Source organism: Maylandia zebra, linkage group LG15 (genome assembly GCF_041146795.1).
Source record: "Maylandia zebra isolate NMK-2024a linkage group LG15, Mzebra_GT3a, whole genome shotgun sequence".
In the NCBI taxonomy this organism is placed as follows: domain Eukaryota; kingdom Metazoa; phylum Chordata; class Actinopteri; order Cichliformes; family Cichlidae; genus Maylandia; species Maylandia zebra.
The window spans coordinates 25,085,924-25,102,494 of record NC_135181.1 but is presented as its reverse complement, the minus strand read 5'-3'; the positions used below and the strand labels follow the sequence as shown (position 1 = coordinate 25,102,494).

The following is a 16,571-nucleotide window of genomic DNA, read 5'->3' as shown; positions in this document are numbered from 1 at the left end:
TGTAACATCTACCTTAGCGGTGTTGCAGACCATGTACACCCTTTCATGGAAACAGTACTCCCTGATGGCTGTGTCTTTCATCAGGATAATGCGAGGTGCCACAAACCAGAAATAGTTCAGGAACAATTTGAGGTGTTGACTTGGCTTCCAGATTTCTCAGATCTCAGTCCAATCGAGCATCTGTGGGATATTCTGGACAAACAAGTCCCATCCATGGAGCCCCCACCTCGCAGCTTAGAGGACTTAAAGGATCTGTCGCTTACATCTGGGTGTAGATCCCACGGCACACCTTCAGGAGTAGAGTGGAGTGCATGCCTCAACGGGTCCGTAGCAGTTTATAAAATAGAGTAATATAACACAGGAAGACAGTTTGTTTTGGCTGATGTTAGCAGTGATTAAAGCAAGCTCTGGCTCAGTGCTGATTCTACTGTTGTTCAACTGAATATCTAAGAGTCCTTTTTGCATGCAATGGTGTTTTTATTCCTTAACATGAAAGATTAAAAAGCCAACATGCCGTTTCTTTTGTTAGCTGCAGTGCGGTGGTGTTTTATGATGCCAGGATTTCTTTTTATGTATGAGATATAAACAGGCATCTTAGAATAATAAACATTTGTTGTATCAGCAGCGCTCCTCTGCATGCAGTTCACACTCTAAAAGCTTTGTGATGTAATATTCTCCACAGATGAGTCTGAGGCAGGGAGCAGAGATCACAAACATTCAAACAGACTTGGTAATTAGGTCTATATGTCAAATCCAACGGCACACGGTGGGATCGTAGAGAACATTAAAGGGCCCGAATAATGGTGATGAAGATGAGAAGTGAGCTGCTGAGAGGAGAAGTGCTGCTGCAACATCTTCTGTCTCGAGGCGAGCGTGTGTGTGTTTCAGCAAAATCCTGATTGGGAATCAGGTTTTTGCTGAAACACTTGTGTTTGTTGTGAACAAAGCTGCAGAAGCTGTGTGATTTTTATCACATCGGTATGGACCAACATCTCTGAGGAGTGTTCCCCAGCAAGGGATACCTAATAAAGTGGCTGGCAAGACTAGATTTTGAACTAAAAGAGGCTATAAAGCACTACATACACTGTAAAAACAAAGGTAAATGCAGGTTTATAAAACCTTAAATTCTCTTGTAGTTGATTTGAGGGTTACAAGCAATCTCCCAAAAACTGTGCAGCGATATGTTTGATAGATTCCTCAAACCTGCCAGTTACACAGTGTAAGAAAAGTAGTAAGAGGGACATTTTACATACACAGATTAAATATGGCTATTTATTCCAAGTCATGATGTAAAAGCAGCTGTTTCTGTTCCAGCTGGCATACACTGATAAATATTAGAGATGGACCGATCCGATATTACGTATCGGTCCGATACTGACCTAAATTACTGGATCGGATATCGGAGAAAAATAAAAAAATGTAATCCGATCCATTAAATATCACGAAAGCACCTCACAAAACTTGCAACACGCCGTAACTCACCTCAGAACGTTAGCACGTCGGAGCAGTATGCATCACGTGATAGAGCGGCTGTGGCATGCGGGACCTGTCGTGGTCTGGATAGCATTTGGAGCTTCGCTAGCAACCCGGCATTTCATCTCCGACAAAGTTATCCCCGAGAGAAGTAAAGCAAGTGTGTAAGTCCATCTCTGAATGTTTGTAAAGCATTCCTGCGTTAAGCTTAACGAGCGACTGCCTCTCCTGCTGCTACTTCAATCATGAAACTGCTTAACGATCAGCTGATCGGCTTTTCTGTCGCGAGTCCGTCTCTCTTGTTTGTTTTTGGCCCACTTTGCACCAGAAAGAGGAAACCAGCGGCTGAACAACAGCAGCACGTTTAAGCTTGATCAGCTGTTGTTAGAATGTATTTAATATTACTTTCTACTCGAGGATCTTTTTCTACGTAGCTGACGCTGGTAACTGTGCAGGGGCGGATCTAGCAAAGTTTAGCCAGGGGGGCCGATAGGGCATTAACAGGGAAAAGGGGGCACAAAGACATACTTTTCTTTCTTATTCTCATTTAAAATGTCTAGCTTTTAATTATTTAATATTTATCTGAATCTTACACCCAAAGTTTTAATCTGATGTAAAATGTATAGAAGTCAATTACTGTATATAGTAACTGTTAAGTCTAATACACCCTAGTAAGCTATAGTACTTTTTCCTTTGGGAAGGTACCATCTGTGCAGTCTGCAATTTTGTTGAAGAAAGATGTTGAATCTATTTAATATTTCTTGAAAAAGAATTGATTTCTGTGTATTTTTTTTTTCACACTGCATCAAATTAAGGTTGATTACGTCGATTAAGCATCATGAGGTGGAGCGTGAGGGGTGGTTCCGTATTTTTTATTTATTTATTTTTGTTGTTGCTGGGAGTTGGAACCCTATTAGTTAGGTTGCTTAATATTTATGCTAAGTACTCTTTAAAATACCAGAATAGGGAGGATGGTGTAGGTTTAAGTTTATTAGATTGATCAGTATTGCTGAACTATGAAATATTTTTTTTTGCATACAGGTATAACAGAATAGCTTTAGTGTAGTTGTTGTTTTAAACTTGAGTATGAACTTATACAAAATGCAGCAAGATATTTAAAAAACAGTTTTGTTGATTAAAAAAACACTATATCGGATTCATATCGGTATCGGCAGATATCCAAATTTATGATATCGGTATCGGACATAAAAAAGTGGTATTGTGCCATCTCTAATAAATATACAGTATAAATAAACAGGAACTCTCCAGGACACGAAGGCTGTAGACCCCCAGCAGAAGCCCTGATTCAAACACACATACTTGCTGATGTATGTTTGGATTACAGATACTGACCACGTGCTGTGGCTTCACAACATGATGTACTTCTCATCCGTGACACCCTGCACACATGCTAATTTCCCCGGAGTGAATCTGACGTTTAGTCTCGGAGGCCGGCTAAACCTTACATTTCAGTGCAGAGCAGGAGGAGAGGATCTCATTAAAATCAAACACTCCTCAGCACCTCCCGGAGAGAGGAGGGTGGTTAGAGGAAGGCGCGGGAAACTCCTCCTGAATACTAATGTGTGTCCACGTTTTTCTGCCTTCCTCTCCTTGCAGCTGATCAGGCCGATCCCTGCAAGTTCCAGGCCTGCGGTGAGTTTTCTCGCTGCGTGGTGAACGCCTGGACGAAGGAGGCGGAGTGTCAGTGCCAGTTGGGCTTCGTGTCAGTGGACGGTCTGCCCTGCCAGAGCCTGTGTGTCCTCCAGCCGAACTACTGCCAAGGAGGAGAGTGCCGCATAGTTCCCGGATACGGAGCCGTGTGCAGGTAAATGACGATGTATGCGGACTGTGTATCAGCAGGTCCACAGTTTGGTCTATAAAGTGTTACAAAGAACACAGAGCAGAAATCACAAAATTTATTATTTCTATAATTTTACAGTAAACGCAACCACATCATCAGCATATAATGGCAGTCTCAGTCTGTCCCTCCATATTACTTATTACACTGATATGCAGAACTCTAGAGACAAAGAGTTAACTCAAAAAGCACATGAGATGAGGGACTTTCAAAATAAGACAGGAAGTAACAGAACACAGGAACAAAAACAGCGTCCCAAACATTTTGTTGGGGGGTTGTTTAAAGAAAAAAGGAGTTAAACAAAACTGAAGGAAGCAAATAAATGAATGAAATCAAATAAAACATTAGGTTAAAGCTAATAATAGGTTTTAATACAAAAAAAGACTGCAAATAAAAACAACAAACTGAAAAAACAGGAAGAAACATTCACGGTGGACAGGACATCTCAGACTCAGCGAATGAAAACAGGACGAGTGTTAAATAGGATTTCAAACGGTCGATTGCTGAACTTTGTGCAGGTTGGCAGATTATTTGAGAGGCTGTGGAGTCGATTCATGGAGGGCAAATTTCATTGATAGCCAGTGCAGTGACCACTGCGTGATGTGTAGGAGCTGAATTGTGATTACTGAGTGGATTTGGACAAACTGAACATAAATGGGTCACCGCAGTTCAACTGAGAAGTCATTAAAGGGCCGTTAAAGTTAAAACCAGCTGCAGTTTTGTAAAAGCTGACCTTCACGACTGATTTGACTGTTAAAAATACGATTTTTACAACATTCAGCTGAACAACAGAACAGGAACACAGACCATGGGCAGCACGTGTTTCAGTTTTGGAGTGATGGTGAGGCAGAATTTAAATCTCAGGACCGGGGTTTGCAAACAGGTACAGCGGGAAAGTCAGCGTTCAGTCATTTCAAAGTCCCGGCTGCAGGAATGTGGGAAAAATCATTTCAGAGTGATAATGTGTGACTGTCTTATCCTCACTCAGACTGAGCTGCCATTCTTTGAGCCGCTGGATTCAAACCGAGAGCCATAATTTTCATTACAGATGTATAATTTTTATCAGAGGGAGCTGGAGCCTGCCGGTGTATAATGTGATTTTCTGCTTTCTTTTTTTAAGTGGAATCGTTCTTTTTGTAAAGGGTCGTGATGCCTCGAGTTTAAGCTGTTCTCTGCAGCCTTCTTTAACTTTCTCTGTTAAAAGTAGAAAGTTATTCAGGTACTTTTTAACAACCTCAGCTTGGGGTTAACGCAGGGTAACCTTAAGCATGCAAAACAGAGGACTGAAGCCAAATTATACCCAATAAAATATGAGACAGGAATTAAACATACAATTAAACAGTGTTAGCAATCACCTCAATCGTAAACTGTGTCACTAAAATACACTGAACAAAAATATAAACGCAACACTTTTGTTTTTGCTCCCATTCCCCATGGGATGGACGTAGAGACCTAAAATTCATTCCAGATACACAATATAACCATCCCTCCCAAACAGTGGTCACAAATCAGTCCAAATGTGTGGTAGTGGGCACATCTGCTATATTGAGATAATCCATCCCACCTCACAGGTGTGCCACATCAGGATGCTGATCTGACATCATGAGTAGTGCACAGGTGTACCTCAGACTGCCCACAACAAAAGGCCACCCTGGAATGTGCAGTTTTGTCTCACAGCAAAATGCCACAGATGCCACAAGCAATGAGGGAGCGTGCAATTGGCATGCTGACAGCAGGAATGTCAACCAGATCTGTCGCCCGTGCATTGAATGTTCATTTCTCAACCATAAGCCGTCTCCACAGGCGTTTCAGAGAATATGGCAGCACATCCAACCGGCCTCACAACCGCAGACCTCGTGTAACCACACCAGCCCAGGACCTCCACATCCAGCAGGTTCACCTCCAAGATCGTCTGAGACCAGCCACCCAGACAGCTGCTGGAACAATTGGTTTGCACAACCAAACAATTTCTGCACAAACTGTCAGAAACCGTCTCAGGGACGCTCAACTGCATGCCCGTCGTCCTCATCGGGGTCTTGACCTGACTCCAGCTCGTCGCCGTAGCAGACTTGTGTGGGCAAATGCTCACATTCGATGGCGTCTGGCACGTTGGAGAGGTGTGCGCTTCACGGATGAATCATGGTTCACATTGTTCAGGGCAGATGGCAGCTGAGAATGTCCCAGTTCTTGCGTGGCCAGCATACTCACCGGACATGTCACCCATTGAGCATGTTCGGGATGTGCTTGACCGGCGTATACGACAGCGTGTACCAGTTCCCACGAATATCCAACAACCTCGCACAGCCATTGAAGTGGAGTGGACCAACATTCCACAGGCCACAATTGACAATCTGATAGACTCCATGCGACGATGTGTTGCACTGCATGAGGCAAATGGTGGTCACACCAGATACTGACCGGTTCTGGGTCCCCAGACCCCCAATAGCACAAAAAACTGCACATTCCAGGGTGGCCTTTTGTTGTGGGCAGTCTGAGGTACACCTGTGCACTACTCATGATGTCAGATCAGCATCCTGATGTGGCACACCTGTGAGGTGGGATGGATTATCTCAATATGGCAGATGTGCCCACTACCACACATTTGGACTGATTTGTGACCACTGTTTGGGAGGGATGGTTATATTGTGTATCTGGAATGAATTTTAGGTCTCTACGTCCATCCCATGGGGAATGGGAGCAAAAACAAAAGTCTTGCGTTTATATTTTTGTTCAGTGTAGAATAAATATGAAATCTGATTAGTAAACATCCATTGTTTAACCACTTATAGCCTGTCACAGCTGTCACAGGGAGAAGGGTAAGGTGAGGCGTCTGTGGAGAGAAAGTGAACACTTTCATCTTTTAAAGTGAAAAAGTCCACATGTGGAGGCTGGAGGGGACACAGAGTCATACTCATACACAGATTTTCATGCTTCATTTGGATTTTTTTATAACGCATGAAGCTCTTTAATTGCCAATAAGTTACTCGGTTAGGTTGGTATGCATGCAAACTCCTCCCACAAAGGCCTCAGCGGGCCAGCGGATTCAAATCCAGAACCTTTTTGCTGTTAGGCAACTGTGCCACCCAAATATACCCCCTAAGAAACAAACAAAAAGGCCACAATAGGACAGACAACCAAAAAAATCCTTATCTGTCTATCTGATTCAGACTGTCCCAGGAGCCCACTGAGCTCCTGATCCAATCTGGGATCAGGAACTCAGGAACCAATCCAATCTTCTCTAGCAAGAAGCGATAAGGAGAGCGCGGCGGTCCGTGTCCATCTCCTGCAGAACCATTCCCTATTTGGGGGTTTGTGTTGCCGTGCCTCTCCAGATCACCCGTTGTCACTTTGATTTGCACTAAAACACCTGAAATGGATCAAGAAGATAAACTCTGGAGGCTGACACAGACTGAAGCCATGATATAACTACCAGCCACTCACGTGACTGCAGGAAAGTGAGCGTATAGAGACATCTATGGTGAGAGAAGAAGGGTGGAGCCTCTTTTTCTTCTTCTGTCGCTTTGTGGTGTAACAGCTACTTTGCTTTCACTCTTCTGTCCAGTTCATCCCAAACCAGCTCAATGGGGTTAAAGCCTGGAGACTGTGGCCACTTCGTGTTTTTAAGCTTACTATCTTGTTCTTTTTTCCTGAGGTAATTCTGCCATAGCTTGGACTTGGGTCATTATCTTGCTGTAGGATGAATCCTTGACCAACTACGTGCATACCAGAGGCTATTGCATAGTGCTGCAGAATGCTGTGGGAGCCGTTTTGCTTCATGGCGCCTCTCACTCTGTACAAGTCACCCACCCTGGATCCAGCAAAACAGCCCCAGACCATCACACTTCCTCCTCCATGTTTGCCAGTTAATGCCACACACTGTGAAACCATCCTTTCACCTACTCAACGGCGCACAAAGATCCTGCGTTACAAACTGAACATTTCAAATTTTGATTCCGCCTTCCAGTCTTCAGTCGTCCAATGGCAGCGTTTCATGACCCAGCCAAGCCTCTTTGTAATATTCTGACGTCTTAGCGATGGCTTTCTTGCTGCAACTCGTCCTGTAAAACCTGCAGCAAGAAGTCTCCTCTTCACAGTTGAAACTGAGACTTGCTACGACCACTATTAAGCTGTGCTTGAAGCTGTTATCCTGTTAGCCGCCTATCATGCAAGCTGTTAACTCCCAGAAACGTGTCCCATGATTCAGCTGTGGCTTTGGGTCTGCCAGACCTTATCCTGTCAGTTTGCCCCGGTTTCTGAGTGCCTTTTGATAGTGAAGAAAACTACTGTCACCTTAACTTTCTTTGCAATTTCTCTGTAGGAAATACAAAGTGCTACGTACATTTCATTGAAACTTGTGGTGCATGGTTGAACTTAGTACATCTGAAGCGTAACCGCCAGCTGTTAGCTGCTGTGATGAGTTTTAAATCGTGGCAGGATGATGTCGGCTGTCCACAGACGCCTTTGAAGAATAGTTCCTTTCCTTAAGCACTTAAAAGCTTCATTAATATCGTGTTTCATTAACTGTCAGCTCACATGCAGATTTTTTATTACATTATGAACGTTTAACTAAATTAAAAGTTATCCTCGGGTCTGTTAATAAACTGCACTGCAGGGAGCGGCGACGGTTTTAAATCTGAGACATTTAGAGACAGACAGGGTGAGATAATGGCTGGAAAGACTTTTTTCTCAACTCTTATGGAAACTTTGAAGGAAATCTGACGACGCTCTGCTTGGTTTTTTTAATTGTATTTAATCCAATAACACCAAACATCTGTCTGCTGAAACAAACAGACTCAGTAACAGCAGCTGCTCTCTGCGCTTTTATCAATATTTGTTCAGGACTAATTTTACTGCTGTTTAATCCACGTTTGGTGTGTGTGTGTGTGTGTGTGTGTGTGTGTGTGTGTGTGTGTGTGTGTGTGTGTGTGTGTGTGTAAAGATGATTTTCTGAGTTTTGGTAAGTTTGGCAGTCTTCGAGATGTAACGTAGTGCCGTAATCATCCTAAAGATTAACTGTGTCTGATGCTTTGGTTTATAGCAAAATGTTGCTTAAAACTGAGATCGTGATTTTGGTAACGCCTGCTCCTTATTTCTGGTTTTGAAAACTGTCAGAGAAAAAAAGAAAAATCTTTGCACATGTGGTTCATCAAACAGATGGATATGAGATGGACAAACAGATCCAACGCTGCAAAGAAAATTGATTTAATGTTTTGGTTTCTTTTTGTGGGTTTTGTCACTTTGTGACTGAGGGATTGATTGTGCGATTGATATTTTTCAGTTTCTTGTCACTTTAATGGTCAAATGATGGAAAAATTGCCCCAAATAGCTTTAATGTGCCTCTGAATTCAGACTGACCATGCTTGTATGAAGTAATATCTTTGTGCACAGCCTTTAGCGGTCTTCTGCTCTGCTGTGGTGTTTATCCTCCTTCTCTCTGTCTGATCCGTCGCTCCATCATCCAGCCCCTCACCACTGTAAATCAATGCTAAGTTGATTTTTAACGGAGAGAAAGCGTTTTTTCTTTTATTAACCACCTGCAGAGAGTCGCTGCCGCTCAACTGCCAGAAAAATCTAATTTCAGCACCGTTATATGCCAGCACCTCGCCTCCTGACACACAGCACCTCAGAGATTCTCACGCTCAAACGTCGATTTTCCATCAGCTCAACCTTTGCATAGATAGTTTTGGGTCTGCATTGTTTCACCTGTCAGACAGCACAAACTTCATTTTCTGGATCTGCAGTGGTGAGACATTAGAGAAACCACAAAAGCGTAAAACACGTATTAAAACGCCATCGTTACAGCTTCTGTGTCCACAGATTAACAGGCAGGAGATCCACAGCTCTGAGCTTCTAGACTGAGGACTTCGTTTATTGTTCGTTGGAGAAAAACACAAGAAAACTAAGAAGTGTGGTGTATTAGGGGCTAATCCTTTGTGATCTCCTTTGAATTCATCTTGTTAAGCGTTGTTGTAAAATCCTGACCTACACGAAACCCAGTTGTTAAAAACTTAAGCAGGAAAATAAGGGACAGCACAGCAGCTAATTTGAGTATCATAATTGGAGGTTCAGACTAAAAACGGAAGTTTCTTGTTCCTCAAAATACCAAATAAACAAATAAGTAAATACAGTGCTTTTGGAGGATATGGTTAACAGCTCTCTTGCTTCCACCTTGACCAGCTCAAGACTTTTGCACAGAACTCAAAACAAGTGACAACATATTTCCACATTCTTTTGATCTTTTTTTATTTCTGCATTTACTCTTCGACCTTCCTGACCACGTCGTGATCACCAAACTTGGGGTGGGTTAAGATTAGCAGCCCAAAAGAGCAGCTCCAAAACAAATTCCCGTTTTCTTTACGATTCCATCAGAAACAGCAACAGCGTGCGGACAGCTGCACCAACGGTACTCATAGCGACGGCCCACATACCTCTGCAGGAGAGGAGGGCTATGTTTACCAAGTAACTGAATATGAATAATGAAAAGTTTCATCAATCAGAAGAAAAAGAGCATTTTTGGGGGCACAGGAATTTATATTTGGATGGTGCTTGGAAACTATTTTGATTTCCTTTATTATCTCGGGGGATTTCTTGTCTCTTTGTAGGCAGCGGACAGCAGAGAGATTAGAGGAAATGTGAGGAGGAGGAGGAGAGATGGTTTCCAGGGACACACAAATACACGGTCAGCATCTTAGCCCAGTGATCCACAACCAGGGGTATTTGTTCTGTAACTGCCAACGGCTTCTAGGAAAGAGTGAAGCAGCAGTACTAATTGGATAAATGTGATATTTCTGCATTTTATAAATAAGTAAACACAGTTCAGGCTTGAATGCTCGTGCCCACAAATGACAGGTGAAGTGCAGAAAGATGTGCACCTGAAGCAAAGTCTGACATCTGATTTTCTTACATTTAGTCGATGACCCGAATGTCTTCATTTGCATTCGGAGCCGAGGACACGGACGTGATTTTTCCCTGAACCGGAGCTGCGGTTTGTGGTTTTGTTTAACATGAATATTTGATTGGCCCGATTGGCCCGAGCAGCAGAAAGAAACCGCTGCCGGTTTCCTCCCGAAACGCTCTTCCGTCTTGGGGGATTGAGGGGGTGGCGGTTGACTTAGATTTGCCACGTTTCATTAACACTGAACCCTGTTAGCGTCCAGACCGGCCGAGAGAGGACAAAGAAACCAAAAACAGCCGTAAACACCGAACACCACCTGGCAGGTTAGTACCGCGGCGCTGCACATTCCTTTTAATCTCATTTGGCTGCCTGACAGCACAGAGAGCTGGCAGCAGTGAAATCATTTTGTGTAAGTTAAACGCTTTCTAATGAAAAGACTCCCCGAAAAGGCACACAGGGAACGACTCCAAGGAGTCCCATTTCTTTTTCCTACAAAGCTGTGCAGGTTTTCTTTGGCACCTTGCTCTCCATGTGGCCCTGATACTCCAGGTCACGTTTCTTTAATCCTGCTCGCTGGCTGGCTCAGACTTGTTTTAGTTGGGTGTTTGCCCGGGTGAGTGCAGGTGTAACAGACTGGTTTTAGTGTCTAGGCGTACAACCATGTGTGGTTTTCTAATATGCGGTTTAAAGGGTGAAGCTGGGGAAGGTGGAGGTTTTAGTTCCACGCAGGGTGAATCTTCAGTTGATATTTCAAAAAAAATTTTCCTCAGTAATGTGTTTTTATCTGCTGCAAACTCGCACTGGGTGACTTTACCTACCAACCTGGCACAAATAAATGCTAATGTAGTGTTTTAAAGCAGATATTGTGAAGTTATTTGAATTGCACAGTTTAAAAAAGAGTGACTTTGGAGCACTAAAAATAAGACAGTTTGTGTTGCAGAGCATCAGCCTGTGTGTAATTTCTGTAGTTAAATTGGATAATTGTGCACAGAGGCCCAAACCGTTTTTTTGTAGCAGGCTCTAAATGCATTTATTTCTGCTCTAACGTGAAACATTTTAACATCAAAGTCTATGGGGACCGACTCCTATCTGGAGCGAGCCTTAAATGGACATTAGAGGAAGTAATGGAGCAAAGGAGAGCTGTCGCTTCATAGTAAGAAAGATCTCACTTTAAATCCTGCCTTTCTTTGTGGTTCCTGCGTTGGTGGGTTCTCTACAGAAGACCAGCTGAGTTGATGAAGGGCTTATGAAAACAGATCCTAATACTGGTTCATGCATTAAAAAAAATAGGTTTTTGCTAAATAAAAAGGTTATTGATTGATTTGTCTCTCCAGCTTAGCTTTGAGATTTGCGGCTAATAGACTTAAATTAGTTTATGTTAGCTAACTAGTGACAGAACCGATAACTCAGAGGAAAATGAGGGACTAAACCTAAACTCAGTCCAAGGGGATCACCTTTGAGTTGCTCCTGGCTGTAACAATGAGTTTTATGTTAACAAACCAAAGATATTCTTTACACTTTCACTCTCTCTGTCTTTAGCAGTAAAGGAGTCATCATTGTTTGGACTGGTTCTTATATAGCGCTTTTCTACTCTGTCCGAGCACTCAAAGCGCTTTATACAGCTAATTCATTCACCCAATCACAGCCATTCACACAAGCACTTCTAAGCTTAAGTGCTAAGTATCTAACATTCATACACATTCACACTCCGATGGATGCATCGGAGAGCAACATGGGGTTAGTATCTTGCCCAAGGATATTTGGCATGCAGACTGGAGCAGCCTGGGATCGAACCACAGACCTTCTGGTTAGTGGCTGATCCGCTCTGCGAACTGAGCTACAGCCAGCTGCACTAAAAATCCACCTGTTAGCTGTAATGTTCAGGTTTGTAAAGCATTTTATAGATGAGAACAATGTTGAAGTTCATGAAAATTACACATTCAGAGCCTTTGAGTCTTATTCAGTTATCGGTCCATTAAATGGCTCTGAGCGGAACCTACCAACAAACCAACCCGGTGACATTCTGTACTTAAAAATTAAAAACTATAACTTTAAAAAAGGGTGGAGTGCCCACTCTGGGTCAGGGACAAGACCCTGCCCCAAGTGGAGGAGTTTAAGTATCTCGGGGTCTTGTTCACAAGTGATGGGAGAAGGGAGCCGGAGATCGACAGACGGATTGGTGCAGCGGCTGCAGCGATGCGGATGCTGTACCGGTCTGTTGTGGTGAAGAGAGAGCTGAGCGTAAAAGTGAAGCTCTCGATTTACGCCCCTACCCTCACCTATGGCCACGAGCTGTGGGTAGTGACTGAAATAACAAGATCGCGAATACAAGCGGCAGAAATGAGCTTCCTCTGAAGTGTGGCTGGCCTCTCCCTTGGAGATAGGGTGAGAAGTTTGGCCATTCAGGAGGGGCTCAGAGTAGAGCAGCTGCTCCTCTACATCGAAAGGAGCCAGTTGAGGTGGTTTTCCGGGCATGTCCCACCGGGAGGAGGCCCCGGGGCAGACCCAGGACACGCTGGAGAGATTATATTTCTCGGCTGGCCTGTGTTCCCCCGGATAAGCTGGAGGAGATGGCTGGGGAGAGGGAGGTCTGGGCTTCTCTGCTTGGGCTGCTGCCCCTGCGACCCGGCCCCGGATAAGCGGAAGAAAATGGATGGATGTTAAGCACAGAGTTCTTAACTTCAGCTTCACAGACAGAGTTACATGTATTTACATTTCCTGAGCAGGGCTTCAAAGTGTAAATCCACATAGTGTTTCGTGTACACTTCAAGATGCTGCAACAAATCATTTTGTTTCTTTCAGAACTGTGATTTTTTTTTTTTTTTTTTTTTAATTGAAATATTTTCCATTTCTGTTGTCCATCAAATTACTTAAGCTAATGTTTCAGTGGTTAGAGATGACAGAAGACGGAGATGAAGTTTGCAGCCTCTCGCAGCCATTTTCAACTGGTGTTAAAATGGAAACTCAAACAGTCAGTCCATCAGTCTACATTGAATTGGATAAATTTGGCAATTATGTGCAATCTGTTTGCAACAATAGGGTAAATCAGTAAAAACTGCTAATCTGATGCTGCTTAAATGCAGAGAAATTCACATTAACGGTTTACCTTCAGAGTCCTGCCAGAACCAGATTTGAAATAGAAATCCAGAAATAGTGACGTTGTTGCTGCCAAACTGCAATTTAACAGCAACATGAGACAAGCGCTCTTTGATATTGGAACCAGAACAAAATGAAGAAAGATCATAAAGAAACTCAGTGTAATTAGCTCTTTAGTTTAAGATGAGAGTACCTCTGTGCAACCTCAGAAACAGCTCGCACGTACACACTGTGTACAAACCATTATCCTGCAATATGATGCTACTGTGCAACTGCAAGACCAGTGTATATTCAGGTTTTGCTGTCCACTAACTAGACCACTATTCACGTGACTTTAACAAAGGTCCAGTCACACAGGCCTAGAGACCAGTGAACCCTGGTCACTGCTGGTCGCTAATGTATTATTCCCTGACTGGTTGGCAAATAGTTGCTGGCAGTTGCTAGGTGAAATTGGTTGCTAAGATACGGTGCTGAATCAGAAACTACCTTGTGATTGGTTTGGTCACTCGCAGATTACCACAGTTGTCCACAGTTTCCATGAAATACGCTGACTTCTGCAAACACTCACCAAGTTGCAAAGACAGAAATATTTCCTGTGTTTTAGACCAAATGCACATAAGATAGTAAAGCTGTGCAAGACATTATTATGCCACGCTGGTTTATTGATGGATTGTATTTATTTATGTATTTTATATATTTTCTCTTTTACTGCAAGAGGGCTCTAATGCAAACGAATAATGTTAAGTAGTAAACTGTGAAAACTGGAAATGGGGAACATTGGCCTTCAAAATAAAAGTTGTGCCTCACCACTACAGCCAAAGCATTCCAAAGTTTTACTTTGAAGGAGAAAATTTTCTGCTTCGTCTTTGTGTCTTAATTTTCCAAGTGTTACTTACACTCTGAGAGCAGTGAGCCAGTGTTTGCAGACTAGTCTGCGTTTTCCATGCAAACTACGAGTGACCACAGCCATCTACTGCCCACCCAAGCAGTCACAGAGAGGTTTTTGGTGCAGCACAATATGTCTCTTTGCAACCAGCCTCCTACAACGACTGGGCCAGTCCCTAGGACTTTGTGCCTGAGGCGTCATTAACCATTTCCGGGTCCAAACCGGAATACACCGTGTTCTGACTGAGGGATTAAAACGTGTTCAGGTTAAATATAATAAAATATTAAGCATTAAAATGCGTTATAAAGACAACAGCCTTAATGAACGGAGTAGGAGTTTGGACTGGAAGCAGGATTTATATGTCATCCGTTAACAACAAGATTCAATGGACTCCACAGCATCAACTTAATATTTCAGATGGAAATGTTTAATTTGCATAGCATAGTAATAAAAACTTAGAAATCCTAACAAATTCATTAGATTATGACTTAAATGTGTTTCAAATGGCTGTATGCTGCCCTTGGATGATGCTGCCTAAATAGAGTAAAAGAGAAGTGAGAGTTTTTACTTCAAATCAAGCTTCATGTTTGATCTGAGTAGCAATGAAACCAAATCACACTGCAGAGAGAGACACGCTCAGTTTGATTAACAGCTGAGCTGGTCATTAAATAAAATGCATGTTCTGCGGTTGAAAATAAAAACATTGCATGTCTGAAGCTTTGTACTCGCAGGAGCTGAGCGTCTGCTCATTTGTGCCTCGGCTGTGAAGGAGGGACCGTTTGATTACATGCAGATAAACCGCAGTGGAAAGTTGTAAATCAGTCAGGTTCAGGCTCGAGGTGCTTCTCACAGGAGTTAAATAAATAGTCTGTTTGGTGTAATCTGCTGACAGCCTAGGTAATTTTTTTCTCTTTCCTCTGCAGGTATTTTGAACATTTGCAGTATTTGCAGATCTTCTCTGATATCTGTGGCTTCAGGACAGAGGCTGATTTTGGTGCATGTGCAGAGTTGCTGTAGCTGCAGTTTCATACCGGCCCACCTCATTTTCTCCGCTTTTTCTTTTCTCTGCAGACACAAAGACGGCTATTCCCTCCCAGCCCTTTCCAGTTAAGAGAATATAAAGGATCGGACGGCACATGAGAACACCACCACAGGTGAGAGGGGACTGGTTTGTGTCCTTCATGTAGACTCGTGTGCTGCAGCCAGGAGAGAACATGATGCACACTCAGCAGGACTTCATTGTGTAAAGTGGAGCTGATTAAGAAGTGGTAGTGTTATCAGATGATGCAGAGACCTTCCTCCTCCTTCTCCCAGTGTGAGATTAGCTCTAAACCCAAACACGAACACCTGTGTACGCCTTTACAGCACGATAAAATAATCACAGTAAGATAATCTGTCCTGCTAGTCTAAACCCCCGATTGGTTTAAAGCTGCTGTGTGTTTAGGCAGATGACCAGTGAGTAATTAAACCTCCCAAAGGAGGACGACTAAACCCTGACCTGACGCTGCTGTTTAGTACAAACTGTCCTGAGCCCACCTTTTACCTCCTCTCTGATCCTCTTTCGGGGTCTGAGTCGCCACAAAGCTGCGAGGTAATTTCAGAGCATCTCCCCCCAACAAGAAAAACCCTGGAAACCACATCTCTGAAAGGCTTTCAGAGGAAGATAAACCACGACAGCGGCTTGCAGCCTCCACCAGGGTCACACGCCTTAAAGTCTTTGTTCTGCTGTGCCGGCTCCTACATCACTCCGTGTACGTTTAGAAAGAGATTCTGAACCCTTGAAAAGGCTGAAGAGTTTACTGCTGAGATTAACTGCAACACCGGAGAAGTTTGAGGGCAGAAAGCAGCATTTTGGATCCACAGTTACTGGAAAAATATTTATTTTACAGGGCTCTGGAAGTGGATGTACTTAACTGCTTAATTAAATTAATTAAATTCTATTCTTAAATACTTTTGTAATCTGTTGATTTCAGTTTTATTTATATGAAATCTCAAAATAAATTAAAAAAAGCCTGGTAGTGTAATGTAGCTCCAGTTTTTCTCCCCTGAAACTTAAACTTACCACTGCTGTTTGTTTCATATAAATAATGAAAGTACCAATTTTCTGTAATATTAATGGAGGAGAAACCACAACTGAATGACAAGAAAACTCAACACTGAGACTTGGCTTTGAGTTCCATGAATATTGAAAACAAAACCTGCACTGAATACATCTTGGTGTCTGGAGCTCTCTCAAACCCACATGAATAATTACAGGGGACATTAAGCTACAGTGATGATAGGGACAGCTAATAAATCTCCCTTCTTTGACTGTGTAAGTTTGTGGATTTTGTAAACGATGGACCACAAATCGAGAGAGTTTA

At 43.0% G+C, this 16,571-nt stretch overlaps 1 protein-coding gene across 2 annotated transcripts in view; it reads left to right on the top strand.

The window, feature by feature from the left end:
* The window catches only part of LOC101475174 (uncharacterized), a 61,733-nt gene that overhangs the window by 41,788 nt on the left and 3,374 nt on the right, over positions 1–16,571 (top strand). For both annotated transcript variants that reach the window (XM_076874187.1, XM_024799000.2), the window contains 2 exons: positions 3,091–3,298; positions 15,280–15,362. In XM_076874187.1, the coding sequence (XP_076730302.1) occupies positions 3,091–3,298; positions 15,280–15,319 (248 nt within the window). In that variant the 3' untranslated portion in view covers positions 15,320–15,362. The remainder of the gene's footprint in view (positions 1–3,090; positions 3,299–15,279; positions 15,363–16,571) is intronic.